General features: G+C 51.3%; 1 protein-coding gene across 1 annotated transcript; it reads right to left on the bottom strand.

Moving 5' to 3' along the window:
• Positions 1-702: 702 nt before the first annotated feature.
• On the bottom strand, positions 703-20,317 carry CTDNEP1 (CTD nuclear envelope phosphatase 1). The gene is made up of 8 exons (XM_072977200.2): positions 19,780-20,317; positions 10,905-10,971; positions 9,872-9,990; positions 8,067-8,138; positions 4,739-4,855; positions 2,535-2,646; positions 1,803-1,887; positions 703-1,517 (listed from the first exon to the last, which is right to left on the bottom strand). Exons 1-8 carry the CDS (start codon positions 19,879-19,881, stop codon positions 1,457-1,459), a joined length of 735 nt encoding a protein of 244 aa, XP_072833301.1. The 5' UTR covers positions 19,882-20,317; the 3' UTR covers positions 703-1,456.
• Between the last annotated feature and the right edge of the window lie 427 nt (positions 20,318-20,744).

Here is a 20,744-nt window from a genome sequence, read left to right as displayed (position 1 = left end):
GAGGGTCTTGCAAGACCGTTCCTCATCCCTTGCACCCCAGTGGCTGCGATGGCTTTCAAGCAGAGGGTGGCCACGGAGCCGCTCCCTCTTCTCTCCACGCCCCCCCCCCCCGTGGGACGGCAGTAGGGGGTCTTCTGGAGCCCATTGCGCCACAGGCTGGCTTCTCAGAAGCCCAGGGAGGTCATCGATTTGCACTAGGGGAACTCTCTCTTTGGGCCGGGCCCTGGACTGAAATCCTTCCCTAGGCAGGCAGGTCTCTAGAGCACAAAAGGGCCTGCTTTCTCCCCTCTGTTCACAACCACTGTGCTTTTCGCCAGAAGGGGTCGACCCCAACTCTTATAAGTTGGCTGGGTAAACAAAGACCGCGTCTTTCAACTTCCTTGAATAAATGTACAAGCAGGCAGAAGCCACAGCTGTTCTGAGAAGGACAGGGAGGGATCTGTCTCCCACCATGTTTCCATGCCCTCCCCTGTCACATATAAGGTGTCCTCAACCCACCTATAGGTAGCACTGCACTCTGCTGTATCTATGACCTCTCTAGCGTTTTGAGTATGGAAGACGGGACATCTGCCTGAATGTGGAATGAAGGTGGCAAGAATTTTTTTAAAAAGTTTCAATTCTTGGAGATGCAGCCAGCCACATAAAAATGCGTCTCCTCTCCTCCCTCTCTCATCCGCAATAAGAACTCCTGAGCAGCAAAGGTTAGGTGTCATTTGTTTGTTTTTTTCCACCTCAGTTCAAGGCTATAATATCTCATCATTCCAGCCCTCCCCATCCCAAAAGTCAAAGGGAAAAACGAAACAAGGGCACAGACGGGAAGGAGTCTCCCCTCAACACAAAATCCAATCCAAAAGGAAGACGGCACGGCTACTCCTGCCAACAAACCAGGAGGCGGACGATCCAGAAATGGAGGCAGGGCCTCCCGCTCGTTCTTAAGAGGACCTTATCTGAGGAAAAGGCCTCTCTCTCCATCCTCCTTATGCAGAGTAAGGGTGGGGTGCAGAGGAAACGAAAAAGGGGGAAAAATAAAAGGTGAATAAAACTATTTGTACAGGGGGAGCTCGGTCTTTCCAATGAGAAACACGGCCTCGTCTCAAAAGTGTCCGTCGCACTCCTCTGTGCGGCTTGGCTTGCTTCACCCCCTTTCTTGTACATCTGCCCCCCACAAGCGGGCGATGTCGCACCTCCCGCTGGCAACCCTGCTCGTTCCCTGCCAGTGTCCATGGCGCCGGTGGATGAGGATCCGAGCGCAGCTGGCCCCGTCGCAGGGTGAGACACGCCCCCCCATGAGCTGACGCCCGAGGGGAGAGGCTGGATCGCTTCCCAGCTCGTCCCGTCCCAGAGTCCAGACAGAGTTGCCAGAGTCCCAAGCGGCAAGGGCAGCCGAGGAGGGGGGGCACGATGGCGGGATAAGGCAGAGGTGCGGGCCAAACCCGGAAGAAAGGAGGAGCCGCCGTCACCAAAGGCGATGTTGGTGGAGGTTCCGGCTTAGCACCGACCGCACGTCAGCTGTGAACCTGGGGGGGAGAAGAAAGCCAGTGAGAGCCACTCAGGAGGCCTCCCTCCCTCCCTCCCTGTCATCAACACCCCGGTTCATCCCCATCTGCTCTGCTCAGCATGGCGCAGAACTGGGCTCTCGCCGCTCAGGAAAGATGGGCACATACATACAAAGGCATGTTTCCAGATTCTCTCCCGGCTCCCACCCTAGCCCCAACGAGGAAGCCACGCTCCTCTAAACGTTCACCACCACCCTCCGCCACCCTCCACTTCTGGGGAGCAATTTGGAAATCCCGTGGCTTTACCGCAAGGCATCGAGCATAGGGAGCAGGTTGAGGAGCGCCGTGTCGCTGGGGTCACTAAACCACGACTTGATGGGTATTGCATTATCTGCCAAGCACAGAGAGAGAGAGAGAGAGATTGAGAGAGAGAAGGAGGGACACCACGGTCACATCAGGTGCTCAGCTTCTCTCCTGGCCCCTCCTAAGGTGTGTGTAAGAGCCACACGGTGAGGAAAAGCTCTGAAGCGGGTCTTCTGATGGCCCAATAAATCCAATTCTGGGTCACAAGACGACGTGTTTTTAATTTCTGTTGGATTTTCATTCACACGCTCAACTGTCACTATAAGCTGAAGGCAAAAAGCTTCCAGATTTTATGGGCCATGGACTTTGGGGGGGTCAGGGAAGAGGTTTCCTCTGCCTACCCATTTTTACATCCGGTTGCAGCGCAAAAATGGAAGTGGTGTGTTCAAATCCCACCTCTCGGCATCCCCCAGCAGCTACGCTGCCTGGGGGACCACAATGGAAATGGGTTACTTTTCCAAGTTTATTTATTGCATTTATACCCCGCCTATCTAGTCAAACGACCACTATAGGCGGCTTGGATGCCCATGAGCTGCAACCTCCATCAAGGAGTCCCAGGTCTCAGGAAGCATCCACTGTACAATGGGAAGGCGGGCCCTCGAACCCACCCCACAGATCCGGGGGGGGCCTCCCGTGTTCAGAAGGGGTAGGGGAGAGAGGGTTTGCACGTCCTACCTGGATGGCTCCTGTAAGCTCCTGGCGAATTGTCGAGGATGACTATGCTGGACAAGTCATTGTGTACGACCGAAAGATCCTTGATATAACTGCCCAATTCCAATGTGCAGTGCTGGGGGGGGGGGAGAAGGTTTAGATGCTGATATACAGTATATCACAGAATTGAGGACACCCCCCCTCACATTTCATCAATATTTTAGTCTATCTTTTCATGTGACAAGCCTGAAGAAATGACACTTGGCTACAAGGTAAAGCCAGGAGTCTACAGCTGTCAATGTGTTGTCCCCTCAAAATAATGCAACACACAGCCATTGATGTCTAAACCGCTGGCAGCAAAAGTGAGTCCACCCCTACGGGACAAGGTCCAAATTGGGCACAAGGTGTCCGTATCTTGTGTGGCCACCATCATTTTCCAGCACTGCCTTCACCCTCTTGCGCACAGAGTTCGCCAGAGCTTCACAGGTTGCCACTGGAGTCCTCGTCCACTCCTCCAGGACGACAGCACAGAGCTGGTGGATGTTAGACGCCTTGTGCACCTCCTTTCTTTTCAGGATGCCCCACAGATGCTCAATAGGGCTTAGGTCTGGAGATATGCTTGGGCAGTCCAACCCCCTTTACCTTCTTTAGCAAAGCAGGGATCATTTTGGAGGTGTGTTTGGGGTCGTTATCATGTTGGAATCCTGCCCTGCGGCCCAGTCTCCAAAGGGAGGGGATCATGCTCTGCCTCCATAGGTCACAGTCCATGTTGGCATTCAGGGTTCCCTCAATGAACTGTAGCTCCCCAGTGCCAGCAGCACTCATGCAGCCTCAGACCATGACTGTAGGAACAACATACTTGTCTTTGGACTCCTTGCCTGGTTGCCGCCACACACGCTTGACATCATCTGAACCAAATAAGTTGATCTTGGTCTTACCGGACCATAGGACATAGTTCCAGAAATCCATGTCCTTAGTCCCCTTGTCTGCAGCAAACCATAGGTGGGCTTTCTTGTGCATCATCCTTAGAAGAGGCTTCCTTCTGGGATGACAGCCCTGGAGACCAATTTGATGCCATATGCGGTGCATAGGGTCTGAGCACTGACAGAGGGCTGAACCCCCACCCCTCCAACCTCTGCAGCAATGCTGGCAGCACTCATCCATCTATTTCCCAAAGCCAACCTCTGGATAGGATGCTGAGCACGGGCACTCAACTTCTTGGGTCAACCCTGGCAACGCCTGTTCTGAGTGGAACCCGTCCTGTTAAACCGCTGGATGATCTTGGCCACCGTACTGCAGCTCCGTTTCAGGGTTTTGGCAATCTTGTTATATAGCCTGGGCTGTCTTGATGTAGAGCAACCATTCATTTTTTCAGATCCTCAGATAGTTCGTGACCACGAGGTGCCACGTGGAACTTCCAGTGACCCATTTGAGAGAGAGAGAGAGTGAGAGCGAGAACCGCTGCTCCCCCTTCACACCTGAGACTTGTGACACTAGTGGGTCTCATGACACCAGGGAGAGAAAACGGCTACTTCAGCCCCATTTGGATATTGTTACTTAGGAGTGTACTCACTTTTGTTGCCAGCGGTTTAGACATTAATGGCTGTGTGTTGTGTTATTTTGAGGGGACAGCACATTGACACTGTTTTTACAAGCTAGACTCCACGCTTTGTAGCCAAGTGTCATTTCTTCAGTGTTGTCACATTACAGAGTAAAATATTTATGAAACGTTTGTGTGGGGTGTCCTCACTTCTATAAAGCCCTTCCTGGTTTGGGACTTTACCTGTGGGAGCCTCTCTCCCCAGATCCTCCCAGGCTAGTCTCTTCCGCGTTGCCACCCTGAGGAGGCCTGCAAGCCTTTTACAAGAGGTAAGGCCCCCTTTGTGGTGGCACTGACGCTGTGGAATCCGTTATGCTGGCTCCTTCCCTCTTGAGTTATGTGCCCGTTTAAAAACATGGCTTCCACACTGACCCTGGCGGGTTGCACATCTCTGGCCCTGCTAGGACAGGGAAAATTGCCTCTGGTGCCATTTGGTTTTATGCGAAGCAAAGGGGGAGCTGAGCAGCCAAAGAAGGCCAGAGGCCACCAAGGAAACCAGCTGGTCAAGGGCCCTGTGGGCCTGCACTCCACCCACACAGGGACCTATCAGGCAGCCGGGTGTTTTCTTCTCTCCCTTTCCCTTGGAGAGCTCACTGGCAGAAAGGCAGTGGGACGACCGACCGCTCACCTGTCTGTAGTATCGCCTCTTTAAGATGCTCCTATTATTGTCCAGCTTGTCAGCCACCGCGGAACCATAGATTTCCATGCTGGCTGTAAAAACCACGAGCTCATACCACTGGCTCACCTGCAGGTATCAGGGAAAGAAAGGGACCACAGAGAAATAAGGTCACTGCCTCTGGAGCAGGAATGCACATAAAAGCAACGCTCTCCATCTCTCCAAGATAGGCTCTCTCGAAACTGTAGGGTAGCCTGCCAAGAAAGTGCTCCATCCCCTTGAGACGGCCATAGTTTTATTCACTGAAGCTGCTGTAGTGACTTCTGCACAAGACTATTCTAAAAAAAGACAAAAACTTTGTAAATCTTTCAAGACTAACTGCTCTATGATACTGTGAGCTTTCATGGAGAAATAAATACATAAACAACATAAAACAAGTACAGTAAGTCCACATCCTCAGACATAGCAGCTAGTCTTGAAGATGCCACGTTTTTGGCTTGGTTCCCCCCCCCCTTTTTGTGTGTTCTTGCCTGATAGGCTAAGCTCAGACTAACATGGTTAACTCTTGGAAAACTACATAAGACGAGTGTCGCTTCTGTTTGTGAAGCCGTAGTGCAGGACTGCCTGGTGGATTAAAAACCAAAGGGCAAACACAAGCCTTCCAAAGCTTTTAAGTTCTAAAAGTCTGCCAAAGAAAGGCAGCAGCTATTGGCAGACTCTGTGCAGAAAACCCCAGCTTGCAAAGGCATCATCCACAGCAGAAAAAAAAGGGGGGGGGAAGAGAAGAGGTTTCTCCTCTTTGCACCTAAGAAGAGGAAGAGAGAGGAGTGATGCCCCCCCGCCTGTGAGCAGCTCCCTTCCTTTCGAAGACCTCTCCCCCAAAAGGCTTCCAGTCAACACACCCAACTTTGTAGCCTAAACACTCTTTCCTCTGAGGATTTAAATCACATTTTTTCATGACCGTAAAGGATTACAGTAAAGCAGCAGGAGGAAAAACTTCTTAATTCTAACAGACTCTTAGGAATGGGGCCCTGAGGTTTTCACTCCTGCCCCTTCAGAGAACCGGAAAACCTACAAAGCACCAGGTTGGCTGCACGACTGTTAGGTGAGGCTGCCTCTAGGAACGAGAGTGGCAGAATCTCTCCGCAGGTGTGTGAGGGGGAGCTTCCTCTCTCTCCAGGACGCCAGCCGGTCTACAAGGTGGGAGGGCTTCCTGAAAGTGAAAGAATTCTCCCCCCCCCCCGGCCACTGCTCCCCGGCCCTTGCCATCCTACCGAAACTACTCCATATGTTGAGGACAACAAACTGGAGCAAGTTCGGAGGAGGGCTACAAGGAGGACCAGGAGGCTGGAAACCAAGCCCTAGGAGGAGGAAAGATGAAAAAGAACTGGACAGGTTTTAAGCCTGGAGAAAAGAACACTCAGGAGAGACAGGACCGCACTGTAGGGCAGTAGTCCCACAGAAGAGGGGCAGGATCTGTTCTCAATCCTCCCAGAGTACAGGACAAGTCATAATGGGCTCAAGCTATAGGAAGCCAGATTTCGGCTGAATTATCAGGGAAAACTCCTTAACTGTTAGAGCAGTATGACGACGGGACCCATGACCTCAAGGGGAGGTGGTGAGGGCTCCAATGCTGGAGGCTTTCAAGAGAAAATGGGACCGCCCTCTGTCCGATCTGCTTTGGTTTGGATTCCTGCCTTGAGCTGGGGGTTGGACTGAACGGCCTCAGAGGAACCCATCAAAGTCCATGATTCTATGAGAGAAGTTTTCAGGGTCGTGATGCAAAAGTACCCAACCCAGACTGAAAATATGGTAAGTGAAGATAGAAGTTGGAAGAGTTCAGTCCCAAGCAGCGTATGCTGGGCTTTGCTAAATTCATTTATTTCCCAAATATCCTCCTGTTAAATTGAGGAATCTCCTGCGTGTCCCAAAACTACCAGTTTGGGAGCCTGCCTGACCACCCAATCATCTGCTCTAAGGAGTTGGAGAAAGGAAGTTACTCTTTGCTCAAGCTGAGGCTTGAGAAATTCAGGCAAAAATGGCTATGAATACTGCAAGACGCAGTAGCCTCTTTTCATTCTCAGGCTTTGGGAGAGTGAAGTCCAAGGGCAGCTGGATGGAAGGAGTGGGGAAAGAAAAGAGAGGACCTCATGGCACAGTAGTTCAACTGCAGTACTGCAGCCAAAACTCTGCTCACCACCTGGCTTCAAGCCCAGGTAGCCGGCCTCAAGGTTCACTCAGCCTTCCATCCTTCTGAGGCTGTTAATACGAGTACCCAGCTCATACCCAGGGGGCAACATGTAGCCTGCATAATGAAACTGTCAACTGCCCAGCAAGAGCTTTAAGCACTATGGAGTGGTAGAGAAGCAGCATGCTTTGCTTTAATAAAACAGGACAAGTCTACCAAAGTTTAATGCTGAGCAGAATGGACAGTAATCCAGGAAGTGAAGTGAAGCCAGCTGAGCAAGTTGGACCAGGGGCTCAGCTCTGCCGGCCAGCCTTGCAGCAGGCAAGGGAAGCATTGCGTATACTGGATTAGATCCACCCATCCTCTCCTAAGAGGCCAGCATTTAGGACAAAAAGCCCCAATCACACTCCACCCAACCCAAAAGTGTTGTGGCACTTTTAAGACTCACAGATTTATATCATCGGGTGCTTCCTCCACATATTTAAAGAAGTGGACAGTAAGCCAAGAAAAATACTCAAGCCTGAAATAAATCTGTTGTTCTTTAAGTCGTTATTGTCTTTTTATCTTTGGGCTTTGTTTCTGCGTGTTTTTGGCAATACAGGCTGAAAGAGAGACCACAGCCTCTGTGAAGAATCCAATAACAACAACCGCCTTTGAACGGCGGAGCTGTGGAAGGTACCCCTCAGGATCATCAAGTCCAGCCCCCTCTCAAGGAGGCACATGTGGGGGAATCAAACTCCCAACCTCTGGCTCCCCAGTCAGAGGCCTAAAGACACAGAGCAATCCAGAAAAATCAATTCTGGTCTCTTTGCATCAAACTCAGAATGATTCTGGAGAAGGCAGAAACTCTACCTCCCCCCTCCCGACCCATCTCATGCCTCACACTTCATCCTCAGTTCCTCTGCCCACCCGCCCACCCGCCCTCATGGTCTCATCCGCCATCCCACGCTGGCCCTTCACTTTCTGAGCCACGGGGAAGGCCATTCTCAGCACGGCCTGGTGAGTCACAAGGAGGCGAGGAGTCAGTGGAGGGGCCCAAGAAACTCTCAAAGCCCTCCTCCCCCACCCCCCGGGCTGGCGAGGCCGACTACCCACTCAGAAGATTTGAACGGAGGAATCGGGGTATCGTCAACCCGGCTGCTTGCCTCTTACCACTTCTAGAAAAAAATCCACGTGCGGTCTCTTATGTACAAAAAAACGGACTGGATGTTTGTCAATGACGACCTAGAGAGAAAAAGAGAGAGGGAGGGAAGAGGGGTTTTAATCAAGGCAGAGGAAGTACCCTAGACCAGCACAGCTTCCCCTCTTGGTTGTCTGAACAGATGTCAGGAGGACGTCCAGAGACAGCCCTGCCAGGCAGGGCATGTCCTTTTACAAGGAAGCTGCTGCCATCCAGAGTCTGTAGGACCGTCTCTCTCTCTCTCATCACCCACCACTACAGATGGGCACGAACCGCCCATTTCACAGTTCGTGGCGGTTCGTTTAGCAGCCAAACCGGTGTTTCAGCGCTTCCCAGCCCCTACTCCTCCAGGGGGGAACCCATTCAAGGGGCAGGGCCCCGACTTCCCTGCACTCCCTCTGAGCAGAACACCCACCAGTGCAGCCAAGGGCTGGGAGGCGCCGGACACTTGTCTGGCTGCTAAACGAACTGGGACGAACTGCCAAAGCGGCAGTCCGTGCCCATCTCTGCCCAGCACCACGGACTGCAACGACTGGGAGAGACGGGAACTGTGTGCGACATCTATAAGACAGCAGGTTTCGGGGTGACCACGCACAAGGACTCCTCACCCTTTTAATCCACCTGCACACTTCACTTAAGAATCTAGCACTCGGATTCAGTTCTGCTCGTGAACAGGGAGAGGAGCTGGGGCTGGTAGTTCTCAACTTGTGCTTTTGCTAGCCCAGTCCAGCTGTTTTGGATTGCCAGTTCCCAGAAGCTTTGGACTGCAGGGCCGAACACCACGGATTCTAAGAGGTGAAGTCCAAAAGATGTCGAGTTCAGGCAAGAACTGACAAACGCTACCATATTACTCACAACATACAGTCGTGCCCCGCTTTACGACTGCCCCACATTACAACGAAACCGCATTATGACGACGTTTTTGCGATCGCAAAACAATGGTCTAAATAGGCTTTTTTCGCTTTGCGATGATCGGTTCCCTGCTTCCGGAATCAATTCTTTGCAATACGACGATTTTCCTACAGCTGATTGGCGGTTTCAACATGGCCACCGGGTAAATAAAATGGCTCCCCGCTATTTTCTGGGACGGATTCCTCGTAAGACAGCCACCGAAAATGGCTGCCCTATGGAGGATCTTTGCTGGACGGTGAGTTTTTAGCCCATTGGAACGCATTAAATGGGTTTTAATGCGTTTCAGTGGGTTTTTTATTTTCGCATTACAACGTTTTCATTCTACAGCAATTTCGCTGGAACGAATTAATGTCGTAATGTGAGGAACCACTGTAGTTATCCCACTTTTCCTTGACTGAGCTCCAGGCAGTACACATGGCTCTCCTTCATATTGGTTGGTTCTCAGGCATCTTGGTAAGGGAGCTCATGCTGACAACTTATGGCAGACCCAGAACACTTGGGGGACTTCTGTGGGACGTGAAGCCTGGACCCCCGGTATACACCACTACAGAACGTCCACCAAGTTCCTAGCTCCTCAGGAAAACAGAATGCCAACCAGAGCTGAAAACAGCTGTGGTCACCATGCAGCTCGTCAGTGCTGGCGCTCAACTCCGTCTGAATGACGGGAGGTTCGACACCTCAGAGCACACGTAGAGTGCGCCTACACCACAAGCTGAGTGAGTAGCTCAAGAACTGTGGTGTGGAGGCCCTCCCCAACCCTGAGGCCCTCCCTGTGCCCCCCCTCAAGTCTGTAGCTCCCTCGTCCACCCCTCTGACTGTAGCCCGCGGCAATGGATGCGCCTTTGTGCCCTGAAAAAAATCTCACCTTAAGGATGAAATCAGGGGGGGTGCCAGGCCTAACTGTAGGACGCAGGACCCCATCATGGTGGGAGTGAATCAACGTCTCGTCCAGGTCCAGGACGAGAATTTTCCTCTTCACCTGATCTGGGGGAGGAGAAGGAAGAGAAGCGATTAAGAATTGACGAGGACGAGCACGAGAATGGTCCGCTTCAGCCTAGACATCTCAGTGACCTCAACACTCAGGAAAAGTTTTCCCTTTGGCCGATGGCTTCCCGAAACCGCTCCCTCCTGCCCCCATAACACGGTCAGTGGCCATGCTGGACAGGGGGATTCTGGGAGCAGTCATGAAAGAAGGACTTTCCCAAGTTCTTGTTTTAATGTTTTTTGTACAACCCTGGGTATGTTTAAGACAACTGTTTCTCAACCTGGGGGTCATGACTCCCCCAAAGGGGCCACAACGTGTTTTTGAGGGGTGCGCAGGTCACTGTATGGGTGTTGAAAGGTAAACGTAAAGATTCCCCTTGGCATTTAGTCTAGTCGTATCCAATTCTCGGGCACGGTGCTCATCCCCATCTCCAAGCCGTAGAGCCAGCGTTTGTCCGTAGACCGTTTCCATGGTCACGTGGCCAGCGCGACTAGATACAGAAAGCCGTGACCTTCCCACCGTGGCGGTCCCTATTTATCTACTCGCATTTTTACACATGCTTTCAAACTGCTAAGTCGGCAGGAGCAGGGACAAGCGAGGGGAGCTCACTCTGTCACGTGGACTCGATCTTACGACGGCTGGTCTTCTGATCTTGCAGCACAGAGGCTTCTGCGGTGTAACCCGCAATGCCACCACATCCCTATGGGTGTTGTAGCTCTTGTGAAATAATTTCTTCCTTGACCTGAAGATGACTTCACCCCATTAAAAATGCCTTTTTATGCAAATGTGGTGGTGGCAGTGGGCACCTCCAGGTCACTGGCTATTATAATAGGGGGTTGAGACTCAAAAAAGCTCGGGAACCATTGGGTTAAGAGAACAAAAGCTAACTTGTTCTGATTAGATTCCTACTTACTAAGCCGCTCCCGCGAAACTTTGGATAGAGGAAGAATATCATAGCGCACCGTCTGATACTGGATCACCTGCCATAAAAGACACAGACAGAAGACAAAGCCATCATGTTCACAGGAAGAGATCCACTGTGGGCTCCCTGAGCACACCTCCCTCCAGATCACCTTGGTAGGCCAGACAGCAGCTGTACAAACACTGCGCCAGATCCCAAAGCAGCAACCGCAGCAGCAGCAGCAAACTCAGTAGCTGGGGAGACAATCCAGACTTCAATACTGAAGACTGAATGTCTATTCTGAGAAACTTCTATGGGACAGAGCCGACAGACGAAGTAGAGTTTGGAAAGTGTAAGAGGAGGTGGAGTTGGTTTTTTTGTTTGGAGTACAGCTCCCAGAATTCCCCTGGTAGCACAGCCCTGCTGATGGATACTGGGATTTGTAGTCCAAATAGTAACATCTCCAGCTCCGAGTCCTACCAAGTTTTCATTGCCAGCAGTTTTTTTAAATTGCCTTCTGATAGAAAGTTGCTCTTCCTATAAAGGCCAAGAAGTAAAGTTAGCAAATTGAGCCGCAAGAAAGGGAAGGAGACCCATTATGACTTCCTGCAACTCACAAGCCCGTCCTTTCCTATTATGCCGGGGGGGGGGAAGCAAAGTTCATGCAAACACACAGGGGTGGACCACTACATCGCAGGCCTCTCCATCTTGAGGAGTCCCAGGAGCACCGCTTTGAAAACAGAAGAGAAGAACAGTGTTACGACTGATGGACAGGCTCCGTCCAAGCTTGGAATTTGGGCCACCAAGCTGAGAGCAGGTATTTCAATGCTTTCCACATACCACCAGGAGCAAATGAACCCAGGCCTGGCCAAAGTCAGGCACTGGCTCATTTATACTCCGAGGGATGTCTCGCAGGAAGAAGTAGTGTCCCTCTGCGCAGCCTCCGAAGAACTGGCTGGACAGAACGCGGAGTTTCCTTCTGTGCAGGCTTGGTTCTTACGGGCAAAGCAGAGCCTTACTTTGACAGCAGAAAAGGGGGAAAGGCGGGATTGAGAGAGTCATAATGAACCCTGCCCTCCAATGCAACTGGCAAACTTTCTTCGGGGGCTTGCATTTTCACCAATGCTGTGGAGGCGACACACCTGAAGCTGCGCACCTCGAGCTAAAGCAAATAAGCAAAAGTTTGCTTCGGAACAAGTCCCAAATTTCTAGCTTCCCAGAGTGACCTTGCCTGCCAGATGGGCTCTGTCAGTGTGTAAACATATAGATAGACAGATAGATAGATAAAATCTGCATTTCTCACCAGAGCTTGAGAAGATGTGGCTTCTTCTTAACTACGAATCTCCAATCAATGTGGCCACAGGAGATTCGGGGAATCGTAGCCCAAATAATTAAACTTCCAAATTCTGCTGTCCATCTACTGCTTGCTTACACCAAGAATCACCACCGAGGGCTGTGAGGGGCTATGCACACTACCTATGGCCTCTGGGGGACACAATTATTCCAGGGCCATCCACCTGCACTTCATGGCAGAACCCCAGATCCCACTGAGAAGGGGAAGCGGGCTGTCCTATACGCCGGGTGCTCAGCACTTTTTTGCTGACTGGGATCGAGGATTCCAGGGCTTGAAAGAAAAGCCCTTCCTTCCCACTTCTACCTAGAAATGCGGGCAGGGTTCGATATGTGGAGCCTTCTGAGAGCACCCCTGATGCTCTACCTCTCAGCTATGGGCTCTCCCATTCCGGAGCAGGTGACAGACAACTCTCCCGATTGTGTACAGCGAGCTGTCCTTTTCCTAAAAATGCTTAATTCATCCTACCTGATCTGCATACACAAAGAGAAGTGGGTGGAACAGTAGCTACCAGACAGCCTTCTAAGCCACCAGAAACACGCAAGAAGAATCACAGTGGCTGATGTCATGCCAAGGGAGACATGGAAAAAGGATTCAAAGTGAAGTACCATATTTTTCCGTGTATAAGACGCCCCCACTTTTCTAAACCAAAAGTAAGAAATCTAAGAGGGGCTTAGCAAGTGTAGAGGAAAGGGGATCAAATACCTGCAGGATTGCTTTGATCCCTGCTTTCCCCTCCACTTGTTTTTGTTCTCTCCTCAGCTTACTGACATGTATAAGATGACCCTCAATTTTTTTTCTAAAGATTTTAGACAAAAGTACATATAGTCTTATACACTGAAAGATATGGTATGTACTTTGGTGCTCCCGCTCCCCCACAAGTAATGCACTAACTCCTGAATAAGTTTAATATCTTGGGTAGGCATTTTATAATGAGACCGAACGGGTCCCGTCAAAGATTTCCCTGCAATGCCTCTGGAGCAGGGCTTGGGGAATAGAATATTTCTGGATTACAACTCCAGGGTCAGCAGCTTTGCTGTTTGGGGGATTATGGGCACTGTATTCTACCAAAGCCGCTTTCTCCAAGAGCAGCTCCAGAGGAACCTCTGCTTTTAAAAAAAAGCCTTCTGGAGGCAGGGATGAGGAGGAGAGGAGAGCAAGAGAGGCAGAACCGTAATTTAGCGGGCAGAACACCTGCCAGACTGGGCTCCTGAACAGGCCAAACCCTCTCCAGCTGACGAAGGCAGAGGCCAGGCAGGTCAGCTGCCAGCCGGAGTGGGTAGGAGCACTCAATCCGAGCCAAGGGGAGGACTGAGTGGACGGCAGCTCCTTCCCTTACCCTCCCCTCCAGGTCTATTTTTGCCTTTCACCTGCTACTTTTCCACAAAAGGCTGTGCTCCTCCTTACCAAGGGCAACAGGATGGGCATGGACCCAAGGATCTTGCTCATTCGCTCACGCGCGCCCAGCAGCTGCCCCTCCAGTGCCCCAACAGGCTTCTGCAAAAAAAAAAAAAAAAAACCCTCTCCTGCCTCCAGCCAGCACCTTCCTGCCCAACATAGCTGCTCTTCCAAAATTAGCCAGACCAGCCTCTGGAGACTGGGAAGCCGGCCAGGAGACTTGAGTCCAAGCACGAGGGTGCCAAAGCCAGCCGCTGGATGGCTTGGCCGAGGAGGAGGATTAGAGGCCGAGGAGGATACAGGGCAGCCAGAGTGGACGGAGCCGAGGGACACGGGAGCATCCCAGGCCAAAATCCACCCTATGGGGCAGACTGGCCTCATCTCACCCCACGGAAGAGCGGCGTCAGGATCAAGTCTAGTAGGGGTCAGAAAGTTTGAAAGCACACGCTGATCTTGCCACAAAAGGAGACGTTTCGAGCAGGACATCCCACAACCCAACGGGGATCAAAGCTAATGCAGCCACGCAAAAAGGCAGCGACAATACACAGGACGAGACTTCCTATACAGTTGTCCTGTGATGCCACAAGGACATACCTTTAAGTACTTTCCAAACAGTGCTCAGGCAGAAACACAAAACCAGTTCCAATGGGCAAGACTACAAATTAGGACCCCCAAAGGTGTCTTCCCTGCCAACCAGGATAGTCTTCATATTAATCCCAACATGGATCATCATCGCCCATGAAAACCTGCCGCTGGAATTGGTTAGACATGTTCCCCCCACCCCCACCCCGCTTTTTAACCTTTCTACATTCACTGCACTTGATCCCGACTGTTGCATCTACACAAAAAGGATGTCGAGGACCACGGCGACAGAGGTCATGATTTCACATATAACACTGCTTAAGCCGAGATGTCTATCCTTTCCCAACAAAAAGGGAGAGAGAGAGAGAGAGAAATTGAAGAGGCGGGGTCTGGGTCTCTGTCTGTGTGTGTGTGTGGTCATGTCATAAGCAACCACAGTACAATTAATAGATAGATCTGATAACTGCTGCCCGATAACGGGCCAAAATCAAGAGGATTTTAGGCAGCTGGCATCACGTCTCCCAGTGGGTGCGTTAAAGGGCGCAGAAGACACAGACGGAGGTGTATACTGTAGTTGCTTGGCTTTTTTGTCTGTACTCACAAAGAACTGCGTTGGTGCAAAACCTCCATTTTCTCAGGTTCTCTGCCAAGGCCAGTCTTCAACCTTATTAAGTGACTTCCAAGGGTCCCATGTCTCTCCGGGGCTGAGCGTTCCTGGGGTTCCATCCATTTTAAGAGCTGGCTCGCTCTTCTTTTCCCCCTTATATTCCTGGCCTTCTCTGCTGTTCCTTCTAGATGCCCAGAGGTTCTAAAGAAACTTCTCCTTAATTTTCATTTGGGAGTGGGGAGATGGCAGCCGGCCAGTGGATGCACCCATGAGCAAAAGCATCAGACAGTTATCTGAAAAGATCTTGGTCCTGGAAAGGCCACCCAAGGGGTAGTGATTCCGCCGGTGTACAGGGTGCCCTTGCCTGCAAAAGGAAGGAGCACCACCTCTCCCTTCACCAAACAGAGCAGTAGAGACTTGTAGTACATCCTCGGCTGTGGAACGCCCTTCCAACAGAAATTTGGCTGGCACCCTCGCTGGGTGTTTTTAAAAGACAGTTAAAAACTTGGCTATTTAGGCAGGCCTTCCCTCCAGTCAGCTAAGTCTTTTTATTTCTTCTTTCCTTATCCTACCCCATCTTGGCAATTCTTTCTTAAATTAATTGTCTTAATTAATATAGCAATTGTATTTTTTATAATTATATATATTTTATATTGATTTATTTTATGTTGTAAGCTGCCCCGAGTAGACATGGTCTAGAGGGGTGGGGTATAAATTTAATAAATAAATAAATAAATCCACTTGGGAGTATCAGCGCCTGACGGGTGAGAGTCAAAAGCGTCATTTTCCCTTGCCCCTAAAAGCACACATTAACTGAAACAGAGGAGACCCCGTCCCCTGCACCAGTGTGCCTGTGTGTACATATACACTCACGACTGAGGGGTATCTGAACTTGATCACATGCGTGACACTTTTCTCCAGGAAAGTTTGCTTCTTGGGTGCCACTTCCTCTCCAGACGGCTATGACTACAAAGCGCAGAATCCCACATCTCTTGTGAGAAAATAGCTTTTGCAACGAATGAAAGCTGTAGCCAAAAAAAAAAAAAAAACCACCACGGGAAGTCTTATAAGCCCCTTAAAGAACAACAAGTTTTATGGGTTTTATCAGCATTCATGGGCAGCCACCCACAACTTCAGATGCCCAATAAAGCTTGTTAGCCACAAGGCCTTTGGCAGCTTTTTGTAAGAGAGTCTCCAGGCGTCAGTGGCCGGTATTCTATGTTAGTCCCAACAATGAAGAGACCTACTTAATCAACTGCTGAAAAATGTCCCTGCACGTATGTACCTTCCATAAAGTCAATGGGTCCACTCTGGTTGGGACTAGCAATAAGATACTGGCCCCCACTAAGAACTGTTTTAACACCTCCTGCCTGCATGGGGAAGAGAAAGAAGCGCTGTTCAGTGACCAGAGGAGGAAGGAGGCCTCTGGGTTGCTCTCAATTCCGCATTAGGGCTCTTGTACGCGATGTCCTTTTGCGATGCTGGCTCACCCACTCTCTCATTGTCAGGAAGACGTAGAAACTCAAAGATCCTGACTGGCGTAATTTCCCCCAAAATGTCTAGTAGCTACAGGTCTTAGGAGGGAAAACTTAACTCTGCCCAACAGGAACAAAGAAAAGAAATGGAACACATCTCTCTCTTTCTCTCCCTTCCCCCTCACAAAACCAAAAGATCTCACTTCTATATCACTCCCCAACAGCTACTTCAAGTAGCTGGGGATTTCGGGAAGCCCATCAGCTCAGGGAAGGCTACCCTACGATATTCTGCACCACTATACTGAGACCGATATCCACAGAATTGTGGGGCTGGAACTAACCAGACACGACACCTAAGTATATTACCATTATACTTACCATATATATGGTTGGATGGTAAGTATAATGGTAAATAGGAAAGAAAACTGCCCACCCTGACACACACAACCAAGAGCGACGACTGATAGCTTGCACGTGACAATTTGTACGGGATTGTAGACAGCCGCCTATTGAACCTAAGGCTTCCATGTTGACACCTGTCCAAACAGAAGAATCACACAACGGTGCTTGTTTTCATACAGGCATGGGGGGGGGGGGAGTGGAGACCCACTTTCTCTCAAACCTTACGGAAAAGGAAGCACAAGCCCGTTAGCTGTCATAATTCGGTTCCTCGCTCACACACTCCCTTCCACTCAGGCCTCCGACAGACACAATAATACACAAAGCAACCTACGTTTTCTAACCCTGAAAGGAAAAAGGGCATCAGGCTTCCCTTCTCAAGTCTTCCAGGGGAAAAAAAGAAGGCTCGGGCTCCTTTCCCGGTGCCCACTCCACCCAGAAATCGCCTACAAAGTTATACAGTATTTGAAAAGCACAGAAAAACAAGGATTAAAAAATCCCAGACTGTTCCCTTGGCTAGACTTCCCCATATCTGGCAGGCAGCTGAAATCTCACTGCTCCAGTTACATGGGACACCTCAGGCAGGGAAAAGCTAGACGGTGGCCATATGTTGAAAGCTTACTTCTTTATGTCTTCCTCTAATCCCCTTTCACAGGTAGGGGCAAGACAGAAAAACCCAGTCATGAACTGGCTGGGAAGCAAGCCTTTAAAACAGATTTGGTGGAGGAAGGGGCAGGAGAAAAACTTAAATAGAAATCCTTGCAGACTGTTCACCAGGGTAAGCTGAAAAGAACAGCTGAAATACTGGCAAAGTTGTGAAGTGAAGGAGGAGGAAACCTCACAGCATCAATGCAGAAATGGAGCCACGCTAAGAGGTCAACGTGAGTGTTACTTACAGATTGCAACCTCAACACACAAGCTTCAGCAGTGGTCTCAAGGCAGTTCCCTTTATATTATGATTGCTTCCTTCCTCCCAAGCAAACTGTGTTCAAGGACTGAGTTTAGGCAGGGTTTTCCTGAATTGCATAAAAGCTCTACTGGAAACTCCTTCCGCCACGACCTAAAGGCCAAGAACTCAATTTCTCTGCAGTGTGGATTTTAAAGGAGGCTATGATTACCTTGCCAGTTAAAAGCAGGCTCACTTACGATACTTCAGCAGCACTTCTGCTCCGCCCACAGGGTTAGTAGGCAGGTGTTGACCGCCACAGATGGAAAAGAAACAAGGCACAGACCATAATGAAACAAATGCATTTCCAAAGCATTCTCTCAGCTGGACCTCGAGCCCTTGGGGGGCTTCCCCAGCTAGAGGAAAGGGCCGAAAGGAGGTGGTGGCACAAACTCAGCGCCAGGATTCCTGACTCCACTTGCACCTGGATCAAAACCATAACAATCTGGAGGAAAAATCCACTCCTAAGAGCTGCTTGCCTCACTGACGGCTACGTCAACTTCTAAGAATCACTCAACTCCGCAGCTCGAGTCTATTATGCACCATTTCCCGGATCTTTCCCTTTAATGCCACAGGCAGAGTTCCTTCTGGAACACTCCTGCTCCTTTCCAGCACAAACAAGCTCCCTGTGCTAGCACAAACAACACTTACTACTCTGTGACACAAATCCAACACGGGTGAGCGGCAGAGGAAAAATATGTTCCTTTCTTACTCATGCCTCATCCGCAAACAGGTGGCATAACTTGTTTATAGAGTACCGTGAGCATCTACGGTCCTTTAAAGCTGGCCAAGATCTTTACAACCTGGACTTGAACACGGAGATGTGGGGTTGGAGCAGAGGCTGCTGGGCGGAGAGGAAGTCCGGTTCAAGCTACCCGTCTCTTGGACATGGTTATAACAAACCAAGGGGCTGTGCCAAAGGCTTCAAGGAAATGTGGAGGGGATGGAGTAGGAATTGGAAGGAAGATGATGATGATACTGGCTTTGCTGAGACAAGTTGCTGGCACCCAGGACAGTTTTAAACATGTCTTCAATCATAATGAACCTTTCCAACCCCTCTGCGGTCTCAATACACTTGTACGGCAACAGACGCACTTGCTTACCACGCTGCCCTATATTCCTTGTGTTGATTTTCACCCCGCTCCTCTCTCTCTCTGTTTGTGTGCTCACACGGAAATGCATACATTAAAAAGCAGACCATGTCAGAAGACTTTCACTTTTGCTTTTACTGAGTTTCTCTCAAGCCCGCGAACAAATCCTTTCCCCGTTTTCCTCTTCACTGCTTCCAGCCCACTTTCATCTTAGAGGCCAGGTCTCCCCGGCCACCACATACATACCCACCCGATTTCTCTGGGCGCTTTCTTCTTTGGGTTGCCTACTCCGTTCTCCTTTTGAAGACATGTTTACCCCTGGCCTTCCCTTCACTTCCAGGAATCACTTACGCCTCTTCTTTCATGGGAAACTCACACAACTCGTCTGACCCTTCCAGGGACATTCCTTACACCCAGAGAGCGAGGGGGGTTTTGGGGGGTAGGTAGTGGGGAAGGGGGATATAGAAGCAGGTCCCTCTGTCTGTGTCCCTTCCAAACTTATTCTCTCTCGTTCACACACAGCCCTTTAATAACAACAATAATAACCTTTGAACTGCGGAGCTGGAAGGGACCCTACCAAAACCACGGCTCAGGCCTGAAAACAGCTGGCCCCGGGCTTCCTCCTTCCTGGCTAGCCCAGAGACGGTGTAAAGAGAGACACCGGGGGAACCCCCCAAAAAAGGGGGGGGGAGGATGAGAAGAAGGGACACCCCTCAGTCCAGGTCCCGTAAAGTGAAGTCAGACAGACACACACACCCCCCACTGAGAACCCTCCCGAAGCCTCCTCTCTCCCCTCGGTTTGATTCCCAGCAGAGGGTGGTTGTTGCTGCTGCTGCTCGTGAGGAGAAAGGGCCCTCTGCCCATGCTCAGAGGCACTCTGCTCGAAGGGGCGCGAGAGGCGCCGCCGGCCCACGAGGGCTCGCCTGCCTGCCTGCCTGCCTCCCTTCCTCCCTCCCAGCACAGGACCCGGCCGACCTTCTCCCTCTCCCTCTCCCTCATCCGCGCGCGGGCGGGCGGGCGGGCGGCTCCGGTACTCACGGTGCGGGCCTGCCGGCGCAGGAGATAGAGCAGGAAGCCCCAGAGCTTGGCGGCGAAGGCGAGGAAGGCCCGGAGGCCCAGCAGGCACTGCGAGCGCATCATCCCGCCGGCGGGGCCCGCCGCGCCCCCGGCCCGGCCCAGCTCCGCCAGCTTCCAGCGGGGGACGGAGGACGGACGGACAGGAAGAGGGCGGCGAGCGGGGCGAGAGCGGCCGACGGCGGCCGCCGCCCTCCGCCTCAGCCCGTGCCCGCGGGGCCCGCCATCTTAGCTCCCCGCGAGGGCCACCGTCGGTCGCCACCGGCTGTGAGGGGGGAAGCGCTCCCCCCCTCCCCCGCCGACTGGAGCGTCTTCTTCGGTCGACTTCCGGGGCAACCGACGGAGCGCCAGCGATTACTTCCGGGACACTGGGGGGGCGCGCCCAATCACAAGGCGAGAAGAACGCAGCCGCGGCGGTTCGGAGGGAAAAGAAGGTGGAAGAGAGGGAGACGTTGCGCATGCGCCTCAGCGCGGGTTGGTTTGAGGCGGCGAAGGCGGACTTTTAAAAAGGCTTCTTTGTGGGAAGCGGGCGAGGGAGTAGGGCGGCGCATGCGCTCGCGGTCGCAAGGTCCGCGCGTGCGTAAACCGAGGCGACGGGAGAAAGAACGCGCTCCTTCTTTACAAGGGCGCATGCGCTAAGGAGAGCAGCGCCGAGACGAAAGGGCGCATGCGCGAGCAGACCACGCGTCTTCTTTTTCAGAGCTATGTATAGTGTAGAGTGACACAAAAGGGTAACGAAGGGACTCACGGTCCCCACCTGGTGGCCAAAGGGAGAACTGCTGCAAAAGCAGGATAATCAGCAAAGTACAGTAACTCGGGAAAGTTACTTTTGGGACTACAACTTCTGTAGTCCGAAAAGATAACCGTTTACACATTCTGACCACGAAAGGATCCAATGCCATTTTTTCCTCTGTCCGGCTGGGTTTCCC

Source organism: Pogona vitticeps, chromosome 6 (genome assembly GCF_051106095.1).
Source record: "Pogona vitticeps strain Pit_001003342236 chromosome 6, PviZW2.1, whole genome shotgun sequence".
In the NCBI taxonomy this organism is placed as follows: domain Eukaryota; kingdom Metazoa; phylum Chordata; class Lepidosauria; order Squamata; family Agamidae; genus Pogona; species Pogona vitticeps.
Note: the sequence above shows the minus strand (reverse complement) of the source record. Positions and strands in the feature narration are given on the sequence as shown.

Bases quoted from the DNA above. Each gene is read 5' to 3' on its own strand.
- CTDNEP1 (XM_072977200.2), bottom strand. From the start codon at position 19,881: ATGATGCGCTCGCAGTGCCTGCTGGGCCTCCGGGCCTTCCTCGCCTTC. The intron at 10,972-19,779 runs GTGAGTACCGGA...CTTTTATGGCAG, and splicing joins TGCGCCGGCAGGCCCGCACC to GTGATCCAGTATCAGACGGT. The intron at 4,856-8,066 runs GTAAGAGGCAAG...TGATACCTGCAG, and splicing joins TGGATTTTTTTCTAGAAGTG to GTGAGCCAGTGGTATGAGCT.